This window comes from Parasteatoda tepidariorum, chromosome 2, assembly GCF_043381705.1.
Source record: "Parasteatoda tepidariorum isolate YZ-2023 chromosome 2, CAS_Ptep_4.0, whole genome shotgun sequence".
Classification (NCBI taxonomy): domain Eukaryota; kingdom Metazoa; phylum Arthropoda; class Arachnida; order Araneae; family Theridiidae; genus Parasteatoda; species Parasteatoda tepidariorum.
In genome coordinates, this window is record NC_092205.1 from 10,824,112 (window position 1) to 10,840,855 (window position 16,744).

At 26.9% G+C, this 16,744-nt stretch overlaps 1 protein-coding gene across 8 annotated transcripts in view; it reads right to left on the minus strand.

Moving 5' to 3' along the window:
- LOC107440726 (tectonic-like complex member MKS1) overlaps positions 1-16,744 on the minus strand; it is a 72,416-nt gene that overhangs the window by 3,519 nt on the left and 52,153 nt on the right. For 5 of the 8 annotated variants that reach the window (XM_071177161.1, XM_071177163.1, XM_071177162.1 and 2 more), the window contains exons 2-15: positions 16,299-16,452; positions 13,666-13,776; positions 11,959-12,062; positions 11,711-11,830; positions 11,451-11,566; positions 10,819-10,864; positions 10,207-10,243; positions 10,013-10,069; positions 8,953-8,995; positions 6,550-6,612; positions 6,391-6,473; positions 3,190-3,250; positions 1,558-1,668; positions 25-158 (exon numbers count right to left, since the gene is read on the minus strand). In XM_071177161.1, the coding sequence (XP_071033262.1) occupies positions 25-158; positions 1,558-1,668; positions 3,190-3,250; positions 6,391-6,473; positions 6,550-6,612; positions 8,953-8,995; positions 10,013-10,069; positions 10,207-10,243; positions 10,819-10,864; positions 11,451-11,566; positions 11,711-11,830; positions 11,959-12,062; positions 13,666-13,776; positions 16,299-16,452 (1,240 nt within the window). The remainder of the gene's footprint in view (positions 1-24; positions 159-1,557; positions 1,669-3,189; positions 3,251-6,390; positions 6,474-6,549; positions 6,613-8,952; positions 8,996-10,012; positions 10,070-10,206; positions 10,244-10,818; positions 10,865-11,450; positions 11,567-11,710; positions 11,831-11,958; positions 12,063-13,665; positions 13,777-16,298; positions 16,453-16,744) is intronic. The other 3 variants (XM_016053716.4, XM_016053715.3, XM_071177160.1) reach the window with 1 other exon arrangement.

The following is a 16,744-nucleotide window of genomic DNA, read 5'->3' on the forward strand; positions in this document are numbered from 1 at the left end:
GAAATTCAATAGAAACTTATTTACTTTTGCATCTTGAGGTTTTATCACATATGATAAATCTGTTAATGTAGGCATTCCTCCAATGAAGAAGTACTGAAGTTTGCTTTTCAAATCAGTTGGCTCAATTCTCCAAGTATAAACATTAATTACTTCACTTCCTAAAAATAAAAAATTTATTTTTTGTTAATATTTTATTTCCTATAAAAAAAATAGTTTTAAAAGCCAATATTTCAATATAATTTTAAATGTAAAGCTAGCTTTATGAGGTATACTTTGTTTCTGAAAGATATAAATCTACACTAATTTACAAACAAAAAAGAATAAATAAAAAACAAGAAGTACAGAATACATATTTTTTATCTGCTTTCTTTGAAGATCCTGCAAATCTCCTGTAATTATTTTCCTCATACAAAGAGTAGGATAATCTGTGAATATTGGAAATTTTCATCACTATCATTGTACTTAAAATAGGAGATTTAATTTATGGTTACTTAACTATAATTTAACTTATAACTTAATTTACTATATTATTTTATTTTAGAATTTATTTAAAACAGGAGCATTAAATATAAAAATTTGTAACTTTTATTAGTTGTATGAAATATAATATTCAAAAGATGTATTTTAAATTTAGCATTTTTCTTTAATTCCATATTTTTAAAATCATAGTATTTTTTGGATTTTAATTTTGCTTAATGCAGGCAAGAATCACTAATATGTTTAGTTTACACAGACAGATAAAAAAAAAAAAAAATTGACCTCTTTATAATATTTTGATTTACATTTATTGCTACCACTGACTCTTACAGTAAATCGAAAGTGCAGATATATTAATATAGTACCAGATTGTTATAGTTTTTCAGTATCAGAATATTTTTTTCTATTATCGTTTCTTTTATGTAAATTTTCTGTGTTCAAAGTAGATGTCGATTTTCAAACATCACTAGCATTAGCAGAACAGCTTTTTGTGGGCCTTTCTTAGAAGCTTTTCTTAATCTGCTCTTCTCCCAGAAATTTATCTCCAGTTCTACACTTTCAGGATGGCTAAATCTTCATTCACACAGTCTTTTCATCTCTTTTGGGGGTTTTCTCTTGGTCTTTTGTTGGAGGGGGTCATATTAGAAACCCTCAATTCTGTTTGTGCTGATTATTCTGACCTATTTCATTCTACTTAGTCTTATGGGTTTAATAATAGCATTACTTTAAAAAATTTCAAAAATTATATCTTTTTCTCCAGATATTATTAATGACCATAACATTAACGACAAATTCTAAATTTTTATATAATTTCTGAGGTTTGAATATTTTATTTAAACATCAGAAGATATGACAAAATATTTTAGGGTGAAAATCACAGATGCTTGTGTTTCTAATTGCAGAAATAATGTGCTAAAGTTAGAATTTTAAAATTGCATATTAGGTTAAATAACATTATTAATGTTATTCCAAGCAACTTCCTAAACAAAAAATAAAAAGTTTATAAATATTTTCATAGTAAAATTAAGGAATAAACATTATAGTTTGAAGATAAAGATAGATTTTGAAGTAAAATTTTACCTGGCACTAATAAGAGATCAGCAAATCCATATCCTATATTGCGAAAATTTCCCCAAAAGTCAACTGATGTTATTTCAAATATTATTTTGACAGATTTATCTACCAAATCACCTAAAATAAATTAAAAATATAGACATAATTGATAAAAACAAACAAAATGTTTTTTTTTTAAAGTGTAGATGAAATAAAATAAATGCAGAGCTAATAGGTACGAGAACTATGCATTGAATAAATATATTTTTAGCAATGTAATAGTAAAAAACACAAAAATGAAATGTGTGACTTAATAATTGCTACAATTTTCTTTTTGTTTTAGCAAAGATGTTTTCAAAATTAAATTATTATTTTTTTTAGCTTTATAATTTTGACGATTCTTGTAAACTACAATGTATTTGAATAACTAAACGTGCATTTCTTTGCCCGGATCCTGAAAAGTTATGCGAGCGGGCAGAGTATCTCATACCCCAATACTTAAAATTCGATACAAATAGCGTTATTCAGTTTTTAAACTGTTTTTCATTTATAATTAATTAATAAAACTTGAGAGAAAAGAGAAATATTTTAAAAATAAGTTTATAAACAATTAAGATTTGTGCACTTGAAAACACTATTAAAAAAACATACCACTAAGTTTAATTATTTCACTAATATTCACTAATATTAACTCTCATTTTATCTGCGTGTTCTTTGAACAAATACATTCACATAATTATAGAATGCAATTTTTTTTTAAAAATTTTAAGCCTTTCCCTCGAGTTTTTCTGTTCTTGGTTTGCAAATACACCTTTGTATGTACTTAGTCAATAAAATGTCACGGATTCATTTGAAACATCTGCTCTTCCAATTTATGAACTTCTCGGAAAAGTTTTAATTTCTGATTATTTTTCATGTCAATTATATATTAGCTTTATTACTAAATCTTTTAAAAACAGCTGCCTGCTTATAGGTCTGGACGGTGGTTAGCAGTTGAAAGCGAAACGATTCAAGCATCTATTGCAGCAATATTCAGAGCTGAAAAAAATTACCATTCAGTCGTTCTGGCAATTAGATAATTAGCTAAAAAATTAAAAATTTTGCTAGAAGAAATATTTACACTGTTTAAACACAAGAACTTAATTTTTCATTTACACATTCCCCACTCACACAAGTAGGTGTGTGGGGTGTTGTCGCATATTAATGTCTGCAAAATATACTGATAAATCCTATTCTAAAACGTTTATTCAAGTGAAAACTTGTTCAGAAGGTCACTATCAAGTAGAAAGTCTATAATTCCCTAATACTAGTTGTACACTAGGGAATTTTGATTTCAAAAATTGGGAATACTCAACTTTCTTGTAGGGGTGGGATGTGAGGCTATTTTCATTAAGAGGCTAAACATATATAACTCTATTGGCAGAATAATGATTTAAAATAAAGCAAATATTATATACTTTATTTAAATTATAATGTGCGCATTGATGTCCCAGGTCACAATTCTTCAATAATATTATATGGTATTAAATATCCAAAAATCAACTTAAAAATTTCTAAAGAAGAAAAAAATAGGAAAACTTTTTGTTTTGATTAAAGAGTAAAAAAAGGTATAAATTCATCATAGTTTAAGGAATAAATGGTATATATAATTGAACTTACTTTCATCAGTACTGGCTGTGAAATCCAATGAAAATAAATATCCAAAGTAAGCAATATTCTCCTATTACAATTTTAAAAAATTATATAAGCAAGGTTACATATTTACAGAATAAAAATAAGAAGATAATACAAATTTAAAAATGGCATGATTAAATCGTCCCTGTTTAAGATGCAATTCCAGGAACTGAACTTAAATAAACTGAATTTGTAAATGACAACAACATTTTAAGTTACAAATTTTGACACAAAAATTTACTTTCACAGAATAAACTCACTTTTTTTGTCTAAATGATTTGAGATTTTAACTATCATAGTACAGACAGGGTCTGACTTAGTCTAATTGGGGCCCAGTGCAAAAACTTCTTTGGGGACCTCCCTCTGCTTCAGTAATGAAGAACCGAACTTTATGGAAATATTTAAATTTTTAGCCTGATTATCGGCATATATTACAAGAAAATTGACTAGAACCTAAAATGACTATAAAGTCCCCCTCTACAATGGCCAGACGAAATATTGTTCTGTACATTTTATTGATTTCTCTGACAATTCTATGTCCATCATTAAAAGGAGATAGCACATCTGAGGAGCCAAAATTTGAAAAATGCTTTTTAAATTTATAATTATAGAATGTAAAGTAATGTTATTTTAACTAATTTATTATTTTCTTTTTATTAACTGAATTAACGATGCATAAAACGGTCAACAATGAGATAACTGATTGTTAACTTTGTCATCTAGTTGCGGAAAATTCAGATCCTCGCTGACATTAGAGCGGAATTCAGCTAAATTTTCGCAATTACGATGGCTCAATCAGAAGTCGTATTTTTGTAAACATTTTGCGATATGTAAAATTGAGTGGCCAAATTTGTCTATCGTAACGACGAAAATTTAGCTGAATTCCGTCTTAGAAAGCCATGGATTTATGAAATATAAATTTTTTGTGTTCATAAGATAGATTAATGAAGAAGCTAACATAAAACTGATGAATTTTACACTGTACTGATGTTTTGTTTAAAAAATGTTCATTAAAGAAGAAAACATAAAATAAACTTTCTATTCGATCTGATGTGGGGGCTCAGGGCAACTACCCCGTTTGCCCCTGCCTTAATCAGGCTCTGAGTACAGGAGAAGCTTCAATTTCGAAAATATAGTACCAACAGCTTAGGCTGGAGAGTAATCAAAAGTTTGTTCCCCTTATTGATAATTTCACTTTTTGTATAGTTCACCATATTTCTGAAACTATTTTAGGGAATCAAAAGCTTTTTGCACACAGATATATAAATTATTTATACAAAGAAATATTTTATAATAATTATAAAAATAAGAATTTTTTTTATAATTATTTTTAATCATTATTAAAAACTTTAAGAATAACAAGGTAAGCAAGTTATTAAATTTTATTAATTATAAAAATTTTTAATTACAAAATCCAAAATTTGAACGGTATCTGTCAAAGGACAATTTTAAAAATAATATCTGTTTTGATTAAACAGAAACTATTCTGACAATTTCAGTAAAATAGATAAATAAAAGACGCCGGTGGCTGAGCGATAGCGCTTCACGCTGTTATGCCACAGATCCCTGGTTCCATCCTCGGGCCGGGCAAGATTGACTCAGTCTTTCATCCCTTCAGTGGGTTGATAAATGAGTACCAAGCATGCTTGGGAACTAAACACTGGGGGTTCCGCGTTCGGCTGACCACCTGACCGGAACATCTACTCATGCACTCCAGAGCCCAAGGTCAAGAAGACTGAGATGGGCACAGTAGGCCTTGGCCCTCTATGGGCTGTCGCGCCACTGAGTTTAGTTTAGTAGATAAATAAAAAGTAAGGAAGACTTTAATTATGTTTTTACAAAGTCGTCGTTTATCCAAAGTCGTTATCTTTAGATAAACGCTTTTTATAACTGTATGCAACTATTGATTTTTTTCAATAGTTCCAGAGATGCAAAAAGTGACATTAACATTAGAGGATCAAAAATTTTGACCTATTTCTTACCTAAACTATTGGCCTAAATCTAATCTCTTGCCTCCCTATTTTGAGAGTCAAAAATTTGAATCAGTAAAATGAAAAAAAAAAATGTTTATTCAGGGTCAGAACATTTTCATGACTGATTTTGGAATTTAAAATATCGTGTGCATGAATTGATTAGCATATTTAGAGTCTACCTCTGGAAACATTTGTTTATATTGCACACTGTTCTTAAATTACAAGGGTCGCAACTTTACATAAAACAAATATTTCCAAGAAAATTGAAGCAAAAATTCATTCATTTGATCTCCTACTTGACAATTCTTGAATGATATAGCCAATTTCTATTTTAACTATAAAGTAAAATTCAATTTTCTGTCAAGTTCAAGAATAAAGTTATTTTCAAGTAAATTCTATGGTGCTTTTCATTAAGAATAAGAGTTATTGTAATGTATTTCTCAGTTTTAAAACATACTTTCTTACAAAAAATATAACTTTTCTAGTACTTAAGAACAAACATTGAAAAAAATTAAGAAAAATGCATTTATATAATTTTCAATTACTGTTTTATTATTTTTTTTTATATTTTTCATTGTTAAAATACATAAGCATCAACATGATATTATGCACAATGCGGAAAAAAAAAAACAAAAAAAAACGGACCACCCTGAATAACTTTTGATCAAATGATCGGATTTTCACGTTCTAAAACTCAATGGTTAGAAGGGGGGACCTCAAATGCTTTAATAAGTGCAACTTAAGAGGTCCAAACTTTGGAGCACTCTCCTGACCAAACTATGGGAACCCTATTTCCCAAATTGCGGCCACTATATTTTGGTGATCAAAAATCCGAATTTGTCAACAACAAAAATGGTATGTTTATTTATTCAGAGAAAGTTATTTTTTGTGCATGATTTCGTAAGTTAAATATCGTCCGCTCTAAATAATTAGTAAATTCGAGGTCACTACCTCGAACCATTAAAATTGTGTCCTGGAATGTGAAGATCCGATCATTAGATCAAAAGTTATTCTAAGTGGTCCGTTTGTTTGCACACTGTGTGTACATCTGTATAACTTTTAACTTAACAAGAATTCAATACAGTTTAAAAAAAGTAAGTTTATTAATTTAAATGTTAAAAAAAATTAAGAAAATTTTCTTTTTCATAAAAGCTTTACTCTCAGCTTCAATAAAATAACAAAACATTTATAGATCGTTGAAAAGAAAGCTCACTTCTGGACAAAAACTTACTTTACTTTTTGTTTTACATTCACATGTTTCAGTCACACCTTCCATAGAACTATCAGAATTCCAACCTTTAATGAAAAGTCTCATTATTATTCCGTTTTGAGAAACTTAAAATATAGAGAGGTGAGAATTAGAAAATATTACCATTGGGCATCAACACTGTGTAATGAATATACAAGTTACTAAATGGGAAATTCTTGGCGGAAACTAAAAAAATGTAAAAATAAAAATATTTATAACTAACTGTTTTAATAACTTTATTAATTTAAAGTAAATAGATATTAAACAAAATTTTAATATGTAGTTAAATATCCTTAAAAAAAATTATATGTGAAATATTTCATGTGATCAGAAATTTTCGATGTGATCAAAAAGCTTCGAATTTTGAGATAAAAGTATTATTATACTTCTGATGCCCATATTCCAGGATATCAAATGAGTTGGGATAAGCTTAAACTCTCATATTTCATCTTCAAAAGTGCTCGCCTTCCAATGAGGTGAACCAGGTATGAATCCCAGACATACCTGGTTAGAATGAATTCTGGACCCGTCTCGCAGCGACCTAAGAGTTGGCATAAAATATCCTCAGTGGTAGATGGATCATGGGTTAGATTTCCCTTGCTGTCAGGCTAACCGTTGGAGATTTTCCTCTCCATATAACGCAAATGCGAGTTAGTTCCATCAGAAAGTCCTCCACGAAGGCAAATTTCTCTCAATACTTGATCCAGGAGTTCCCTTGTCTTCTAGATTGGGTTCAAAATTACAAGGCTATTGAGTTGAACATTAGTAGTTGAACATTTTGAAAATTTTAATCACTTGTGTTCCTAGAGTTTTTATATATGGTATATATATGTCCTTTCTGTTTAAAAAAAATAATAATAATAATTACTGGAATTTGATAACTTTAGTACTGTTGTGCCAGCCATAATTATATTCTGAGTTACAAACATCCTATTTTTTCCATGTGAAATTGTTTCCTTTTATTAACTTTGCACCCTTACTGAAGATGCGACATCAATATCTCTTCTGATTGTTACTGTTTATTTTCTTTGTAATGTTTGTTTCCTTAGTTTATTTCTAAGTAGCACTGTTTTCTGGATTTCATATTTAATATTCCATCTATTTGTTAAAACTCTAATTTGAAAATTTTGAATATGTTTGCTCATGTAATTGAACTATTACGCTCACTTCGAACTTTCGGAGTGCCCCCGGATGCCCCCTTACGGGGGCGGGACGGGCTTAAGCTTGTTATTAGTAGTCATGAACCTGAAATTGGGTCGAAATTAACAAACATACTCCTGCTGAGGGAATAATTTCCTAATAGCAGTTCTCACTTTTTTTGAGAGTTTATTGCAAGAAAATTGAATATTTATCTAAAGAAAATATTACTATCATATTTTTGATGCTATTACATAACTAATTATTAGAATTTGTTAATTAGTATACATAAAATGGGTTATTTAAGCTTTAAAATAATATTAAAAGGGATTAAATATTAATAGATTATTAATACATCATAGTATTTGAAAACCACATCTGATCTGATTAAGTATTCATCATAAACAATATTTTTTATTCCAATATTAAGAAAAAATCAGGTAAGCATAGCAGAATTTTCACAGAATAAAAGTCAGAAAATATTCAAAGTGGTATTTTGTATTTTACAATCCAAAATTTATTTTCTTTTTATTTGTGTATTACAAAACTTATTTATTTAGTATTACAAAAATAATGATAATACTCTGAAAATAAGACTAAAGTTTCAACTTTAATAAATCTAGAAACTTCAATCCTAAGTTTTGAATAAGATTCGTAATTATAGTATTAAGTACTTATATTTAAATAAAAAAAAGAAGAAAAATCAATTTGGTTCAGACATTAATAGTTATTTCCAATGTCATGACTGTGACCATAATACAGTCGAACCTCACTAACATGAAATCTCTATGAGTGAAACATCACTTTACATGCATGAAACACATGTTTGGTCCTGTGAGTCGGCAAATTATTATTATATATTACATGTTTAACGTGAAATTTTCAAGCTGATTATCACTTAACATGAAAGGAACTGAACACAACACAGATAAGAAGCATGTGAATAAAGTACCAATTATTTATTTTGGGGAATGCTATTTCTATTATCCACCTTTGTTCAAAGTAGCAGATGAGCAAATATATAAAATAGTTGAAATAAAATTGTAAAATAAAGTTATAAAATTTTTTAAACTTATTTTAATTCGTTTGGTACATAAATGTGGTAGATATGTATTAAGAGTATGTAATAAATTGTTTCATAACGTATCGGATAAGATGAAATCTGGTTCACTTTATTCATTATGATAATACCGCCAATTTCGCTTTAACGAGGTTCGACTGTAGTAAGTCTACGACCAGTATGATCCTAAAGATCACTTTTTTACTAATTGTCTGTCTCTAGCCTATAAAAACAATTACAACATTTCATATTATCAATAAGTACTACAATTGTTAAGTTATCAAAATACAAGATTGTTTAAGTCATTATATCTATGAAATGAGACTCACCTATTTCACAATTCAAGGATAGTAATGTTTCATTTGGCGCATCCTATATCAGAATGAAAAGTAAATATATACATTTTATGAAAACATTATATTTATTCTCAAGCATAATTAAAAATTAAAATAATAATCAATTATAATTTAAAAAAAATAATGCTGTTTTTAATCTAGCTTGAAATCACGATCAACGTCTGAGTTGTAGACATGCCTATGAATATATGAATACAAATAACTTAATTATTTGCATCAGCAATTTACAAAAACAAATAAATAAATAAAAACTGTACTTTTATTTATGTTAAAATGGAAATTACTGATCAGTTTCATTACCGAGGTACGTTTTATATTTTAACTACTTGTATCATAGCAAGATCATTATAACTATTCAATCTACTTCAAACTTCGATAAAATATTATTTAAAAAAGATTCCACCATTGTTAGCTTAAGAGATGAGTATATAATATTCATGAAGTGTACAATAGCTTAAAGTTAAGTGTTTTTCTACTTTCTATGTTTGGCTAAATTTCGCATTTTTTACCTAAGTATCCACTACAAATGATATTATCCACTGCATTATGTAAAAAGCTACTCAATAAATTTTTACCCATTTCCTTACTTTTCAGCATTCAACAGATTTCAATCAAACTGTTTAAAAACACGAGATCTTTACATAAGCAACAAAACATTTTGAGAGCTACGATAAAAAGCAAGAAGCATGTCTTAAGAGTCAAATAACTAAAATGTTTATACGAACTTTTCACATGTTTGATTCCAACCCTAAATGCAGCAAGTATTTAGTTACTTATAAGCAGATATAAATAAATTAAGTTTGTTTTATCAAGTATTACACAAAATTTTGAAAATGATGACTGTACACTCTGACAGAATATTAGTTTTAACTTTAAGAATGCAATCAAAAAAATATATTCAATGGGAACATGAGAAATTATTATAGCTCCAACAAATAAGACATTACTGATGCCAAACAGATTCTTGATTACTGGTCAAAGTTCAGATCATGCAAGTTAAATATAGTACTGTATGTAAATTATCAATACTAACCGGCTTAAATTCTGGTCCAAAATTAACATCCTTAACTTTTTTCTTGTATTCAGCTATCTAATGAACACAATGAAATGGATTACTACAATGCTTATGAGAAAAACAAAGATTAGTACAAAGTTTCTTCGAGAAATAAAATATTTTATTTTTTTAACTTTATGATTAAGATACAAAAAAAGCAAAACAATTAGTACCTTTTGTTTAAGATACTTCTCCCGTTCAATAGCAGAACTGAAATAAAAAGAATTTCAAACAAATAATTAACAAATTTATGCGAAAGTTTGCAATTTTTGTTACATAGCATAGAAATTGCAGAATACAACATAAAATCTAGAACAAAAGTGACATAGACTAGCACTTCAGGTACGAAAATGATGTAAAATTTTAGTTTTAATTAATTTGTATAAAAGAATGACAAACTGCAAAATTATATAAATATTAGATGGTAATAGCTAATTTTCTATCTCTGCTTAAATCTTCTAGTTAAAACTCAGATGAATTTTAAAAAAATATTTATTTCTTTACTTATAAGTTAAATAAATATTACAAAAAAAGTAAAAATGCTATAGCTCTTTTTTAAATCTGAAATCATTAATAATGCATAATATATGTAACACCATAATCTTCAAATATTATTTTTAGAGAAATACCTAAATAATGTCATCTAAATTAACAATAAATATATTTTGTTCATATTAATTAGGCACTTCATTTCATTTATATATTTTTAATGAAATAATGTAATGAGAAAACAGACTGAATAAAAATAATATTCAGTAAATTAATTTAATTTAAATTGAACTTACTTGCTCAATTCTGGGGAAGCATTTTCAATTTCATACTCAAATGTTTCTGAAATGCAGATAAGATCATGATTAAACAATACTCTTGTAATATTTAAATTAAAAACAACTGTAGATCGAATAAGTAATGAATAATTAAATGACACAAATAAAATTAATAATTTTTTTCAGATTAAATTTTTGAAAAAATTTTTTTTAAGGAATGAGGGATGCCTATTTAAACTTTGCCAAGAACAAAAAAATTATAAAAACAAAAATAAAGAAATAAAAAATGTGCTACACAAGGATATGAATCACAGCAATGTTTTTTTTTACCTAAAACTATAATTATACTTTAATAAAAAAAAACTCAATGAAATATAAGTGGATTACTTTGGCAATAGTATCTTTGAACAGTCAAAGTAATTTAATTTTAATCAGTAACAGTAACACAATGGTAAGTAGAAGTAATTTAAAGAACATTTTAGTAATTACTTTATTAATTTTCCTTATTAGACAACAGTAACTAAAAAAGAAACACATACACACACTTTTTTTAAAAGGTCTTACAGGAAATTGTTGATTTTCTATTTATGAAGCTCTCATATTTTTTTACTTATTATAGGAATAACAAGGAATTATAAAAGTTTAAACACCTGATCTGCTGTTCAAAAATACATATGACTTTTGTTTTGTGAAATCAGGGACCATAATTAGAGTACCGTGATCATCAAATTGTAAAGAGCACAGTTGTATTTCTTCAATAGAAGAACTGAAAAAAGAAAGTTATCTATGAATTAAAACATTATCAGTTAATTAGAAAAAACTATTAGTTAGAATTTTTTTAAAACCATAATGTATACTATTTTTTTCTAAAAAATATACCAAAAGTAATGTGATTAAAATAAAATCTTACCTATCTTCAAAATATAGAGCTGCCATAATAATCATAGATTGGCCCACTGGAAAAGTTTCATCTTTCTTATTGCTTTTTTCCTTTACTAATTTTTTAGCACCAGAAAATAATGGTTTTTGCCTAAACAAAATAAAATATATCTTTATCAGTTAAATTACGGTTCTATATTAACCCATAATAATGTAGAAAAAAATTTATTTAAACTTCAACAATGAAACGTCGAAAAAAATCTAGCTAAAAGAAACTACCATGTTTTCATTTCATGAGTTTGTAATCTTGTCTTTGGTTTCAATTGTAACATTTGTTTTTCTATATAGCTTAATGATGATGCTGGCACAGTATGTGGTATACCCTATAACAGAAAATTATCATATTTAAGACTTTATTGAGAAAATATAGAACAAAAAAAATCTTAATTAAGTATAAACAACAATCATATAGAATTACCGTATTATGCATTCAAATAATAACACTAAAATTAAATCATGCCAATTTTTTATGTCACTACTGAAAATGTTTATAAGTACTCAATTGTTTTTTCAATACATAGTTGCTATAACAAAACAATAAATAATTTAAGTATGATTAATACCAGGACAATGGCTTTTATTTCATTTAATATATTACTTATATTATTACATATCTATAATTACTTTCATTATTTTCAATACTTATATTGAAAATCATAAAAAATTCTACAGAATTATTTTTAAATTCATTTTGTGCATCTTTCAAACTCATCTCCCAAGAATATTTGCTATGCTCTATTGTTGTATTAGCAAATATGGTTATTAATTGCAATTGATTGTTATTGTTTAAAGTAAAATAAACAAGTTTTAAAGGAATTTTTTATTTATTTCAATTTTAATCCTGAGGGGAAAATCTAAGCACAGAGGGTTAGGAGATGGGAGCATCATTGCCACGATGAAAATGTAATATAGTAACTTCAATAAGTGTTTGCACTGACGATATGTCACACATGAATATTTATGCTGTTTCCAATCTGATTTGTTTGTTTTTTTAATCATGACTTTGACTCCAATAATGCTCTCCCTACAAATTTATTCTTATGGATTCATGATAACTGCATTTCAATCAAATGTATTCATTTTACATATCATTTAAAGACCATTCTCTCAAATTCGTTTCTTTTTCTGCTGAATGGTGTGGCATACTAGTATTAAATTAAAACTAATCAGATATGCGTACTACATTAGAGAAATTTTTAATAATTAGCAGTGGTAAAAAAAACTATGATTTTATGTAGTTAACTACAATTTACTTTATTACAAATGAAGTTTAATTACAACTACTGATTTACAACTAGTTACTACTTCACTTCTTTTAGGAGACAAGCTTTGATAAAGAACTTACTTTACACCCACTTACAAAATAGTTCTAAATTTAAAAAAAAAATTGGCTTAAACATGAGGAATTATTAAGAAATATTTATTCATATTTACATGAGTCAGTTTGTAACATAAACCATTTTTTACGAATCTGTTCTTTTAACCTTAATTCAACTTTTTATGCCTTCCTCGATAGCAAATTTAGTCATTAAAATAGTCAAAAAAATTATTTAATAAACATTTTTGCATACTTATGAACTTTATGAAAATATTTCATGCACTTAAATATATCAAACAAAAATCTAAAGTTTTGGATAATATATAGTATTATTTTCCAAATAAAGAATTACATAAAGTTAAACACACTATAAGTTGCATGTTTAAAAAATAATAAAAACATCTATAAATTTGGTTACAAATATTTTTTTAAAACACAAAATAAATTAAATCAATCTAAACATCAAAAAAAATTAAAGAATTATTATTGTTCTTCGTAAAATAATAACATTAATATAAAATTAATAAACAAAGAAATTTATTGGGTACTGAAACAAACAAATTCACCAAATAATCAGTAAGTTATTAAAAAAGAAATAAAATTATTACTTTCCATTCTGGAGATAAAATATCAGCATCAACATATGAAAACAAACTAATGATGAGATTTTCACTTTTAGAATTATTTCTTGCTGTATTATCAGTTAAATTACCTTCTTTCTGAAAAGATAAAAAATAAAAACAAGTAAAACTAGAGATAAAAAAATTCATATGTTTAACAATAACAACTAGCATCGTAAAAAATTTATGCTTATTTTTTACTGATTTAACTATTACTTTGTAGCAAAAGCAAAACATGTTTTAACTCAAAATTTAAGCAGATTCTCTAGAAAAAGTGTAAACAAGGCCTCGCTGTGGGCCAAAGAAAAAATCTGGACAGCACTTCTTTAGAAAAATAAGGACATCTTTTGGAACAGCATACATATAAGACTATTTCAGTAAAGGACAAACAACCAAGTAAAAAAATCTATATCTTGCTCTACTATATGCATAATACGAGCAAATTTTAGCGCAAAAGAATAATAAATACTAATTTTAATTTCAGAATTACTTTAGTTAGAACAGAAAGTCTCAATAGTTTTTAATATAATTTTGGTTATGGAACTTCAGCATACAGCTTATAGCAGTTTGATCAATATGAAAATTTTTTATAGTACTGTTGCATTAAGAAAATAACTGGTATAAATAAGTTAATATTCTCTTATAAAAATATTTTTATTTAAAATTTCCAGAACGATAATCTGGAAACAAATACACAGTAAATATATTGATTAATAATTTTATACAAAAGTAATTTCATGTTTGTAAATCCCACAATTCACCATTTAAAATTCTGTGATTATGATTACTGTAATGTTGATTGAAATCGATTATTATTAAAATCAGATGAAAGAGACAAATCAATAATTGTGAAACTACAAAACTTCACACTACAAGATTTGTTATAATATTTGCTGAAAATAATAAATAACTGCATGACCTACGAAATCATCACCAAAAAAGTTTAATAATGTACGACTGTTAATTGAATATCTTTTTCATAAAATGACTGAATTCTTAAAAAAGCAGAAACAATGAATCCAGCAGGGGTAGAGCTATATGCTTGCATTGTGTGCTTAATTAGTGGACAGTCCCTAAGTTTGAACAATCGAATCATGCGATTTTCGCTAGCATTTTTTACTAAAATATAAGAATGTTGAATTGAAAATCCAATCCTTTTAATTCTACAAAATTATTTTTTTTAAATCCAGAAAACCTATTTGCAAAAAATGGAATTTTTCGAACAAACACAAAAATTAAGAATATCAGGATAAAAACTAAACATCAGGAAAAATATTTTATACCAGGAAAGTCAGGACAAATTCAAACCCTGCCTAAACTGATTTTTAAAACAGTGCTTTCCAATCTACCGACTTAAAAACAAATAATTTTTATTTGCATATTAATCAACTTCTGAATAATTATTGATTGTTTTAAGTATTTGTAATCAATTACAACGAATGAAAGCGTGTATCCAACTGCTTGACCTTGAGTGTTAGTTCTAAAAATTTTCGAAATTTAAACTAGAAGTTCTTTTTACTATAAAAAAAATCTGTTTCGCGTGTTTTATTTAACACGTTGGGCACAGTGTGGCGTTGATGAAAGTCTCAGCTCATAAATTCAATAAGATGGTGTGACAGTATCATGTGACACACTACAATGTTAAACACATAGACATTTAAAATTCAACGTCTGTGTGAACTTATTATCTGCTCCACACCTGTGCTAAACGTATCAGGTAGAAGAAGTGTGTTACAAAAGTGTGTTCAAAAATTTTTTTCAAGTCCTAATGCTTGAATTCTCAAAAAGATTCGGTTGATTAAGTTTAAAAACAAATATAGAAGCATAAAAAAGTGAAATTTTTAAAATATGTAAGTATGAAAATAATTCACAAAATATCGATCTTTACAATCAATAGGAATGACAATTTCTAAGGAATATCTCAACGTTCATAGAATTAAAAAAAAATTAACAAGAAATAACTATAGAGTGAAGTGATTCAACAAAAGTTTAAAAAAATCTGTCACTAAGAAAAGAATCAGACAAGGATTGGATTATTACTTTCAAATTAAAACAATAAATTTTTAACTAATAATTTTCAGAAGGGTTATGAAATAAAGTAAAAAGTTATGAAAGGAACACAATATAACAGACTACAATTATGTTAATTTAAGAAACTCAAAAAAAAAAAATTTTCTCCCAAATTGTTGTTTTTTGGTTTTTACACATTTAAAAATGATGCATTAAATAATAACATTCAAATAATAACATTCAATAATAATAACATTCAAACTAGATTGTAATCATAAACTGTTAAAAAAACTTTTTAATATTTGATATTTAATTTTGGAAAAAAAGGTTTCCTTTATCTCTTCCACTTGGGTAGGAAGAGATCTAATTCCATATTTCATTCCATAGTTTCTCCAAGGTCATTTTACCTGTGGATGGGTGGGAGCAAACTTGCCCTCCCTGTGACCCCATATTTTTAAAAAAAAGCATTCTACAATGAGTCTTATTTGAAAATGAAAAATACTCTGTAGGGTAAAGAATTTTGTGGTAAAGTAATTTGAGTAATAGTTCATGAACAGATACACATTTCGTTTGAACTCTGACAGTTGTTACACAACAGATAAGAAACTCACATTTCTTTCAATTTTTTCCTGCCAGCAAAATTCTTGTTCTGATTTAGCAGATGGAGCTTTCATCATATTGACCAATTCAAGTTCATTTGGATTTCCAAATACAAAAGAATCTTTCTCAGAGAAACAAGCATTAGCTATTTTTCTAACTTTTACCCTAAAAGATATGGAGAATAATAATAATGAAATTGTGCATTTTTATTGAACTGTGCAACCGTAACATAACTATTTAAAAAAAAAACAAAGTCAAATCTAATAATAAAACTTGCATGTTAATTTTCTTTCTCAGAAATGGATCTAACAGCAGCAACCTGTCTGGGTATTGTATTTCAGGGGGCACATAATTAAAAAAAAAAAAAAAAAAGAAAAGAAACACAAAAATTTTTTTAGAAATAATTTAGCAAGTCAGTCGAACTGAAATCTATAAAATATCTTTTTCTACAAACTTG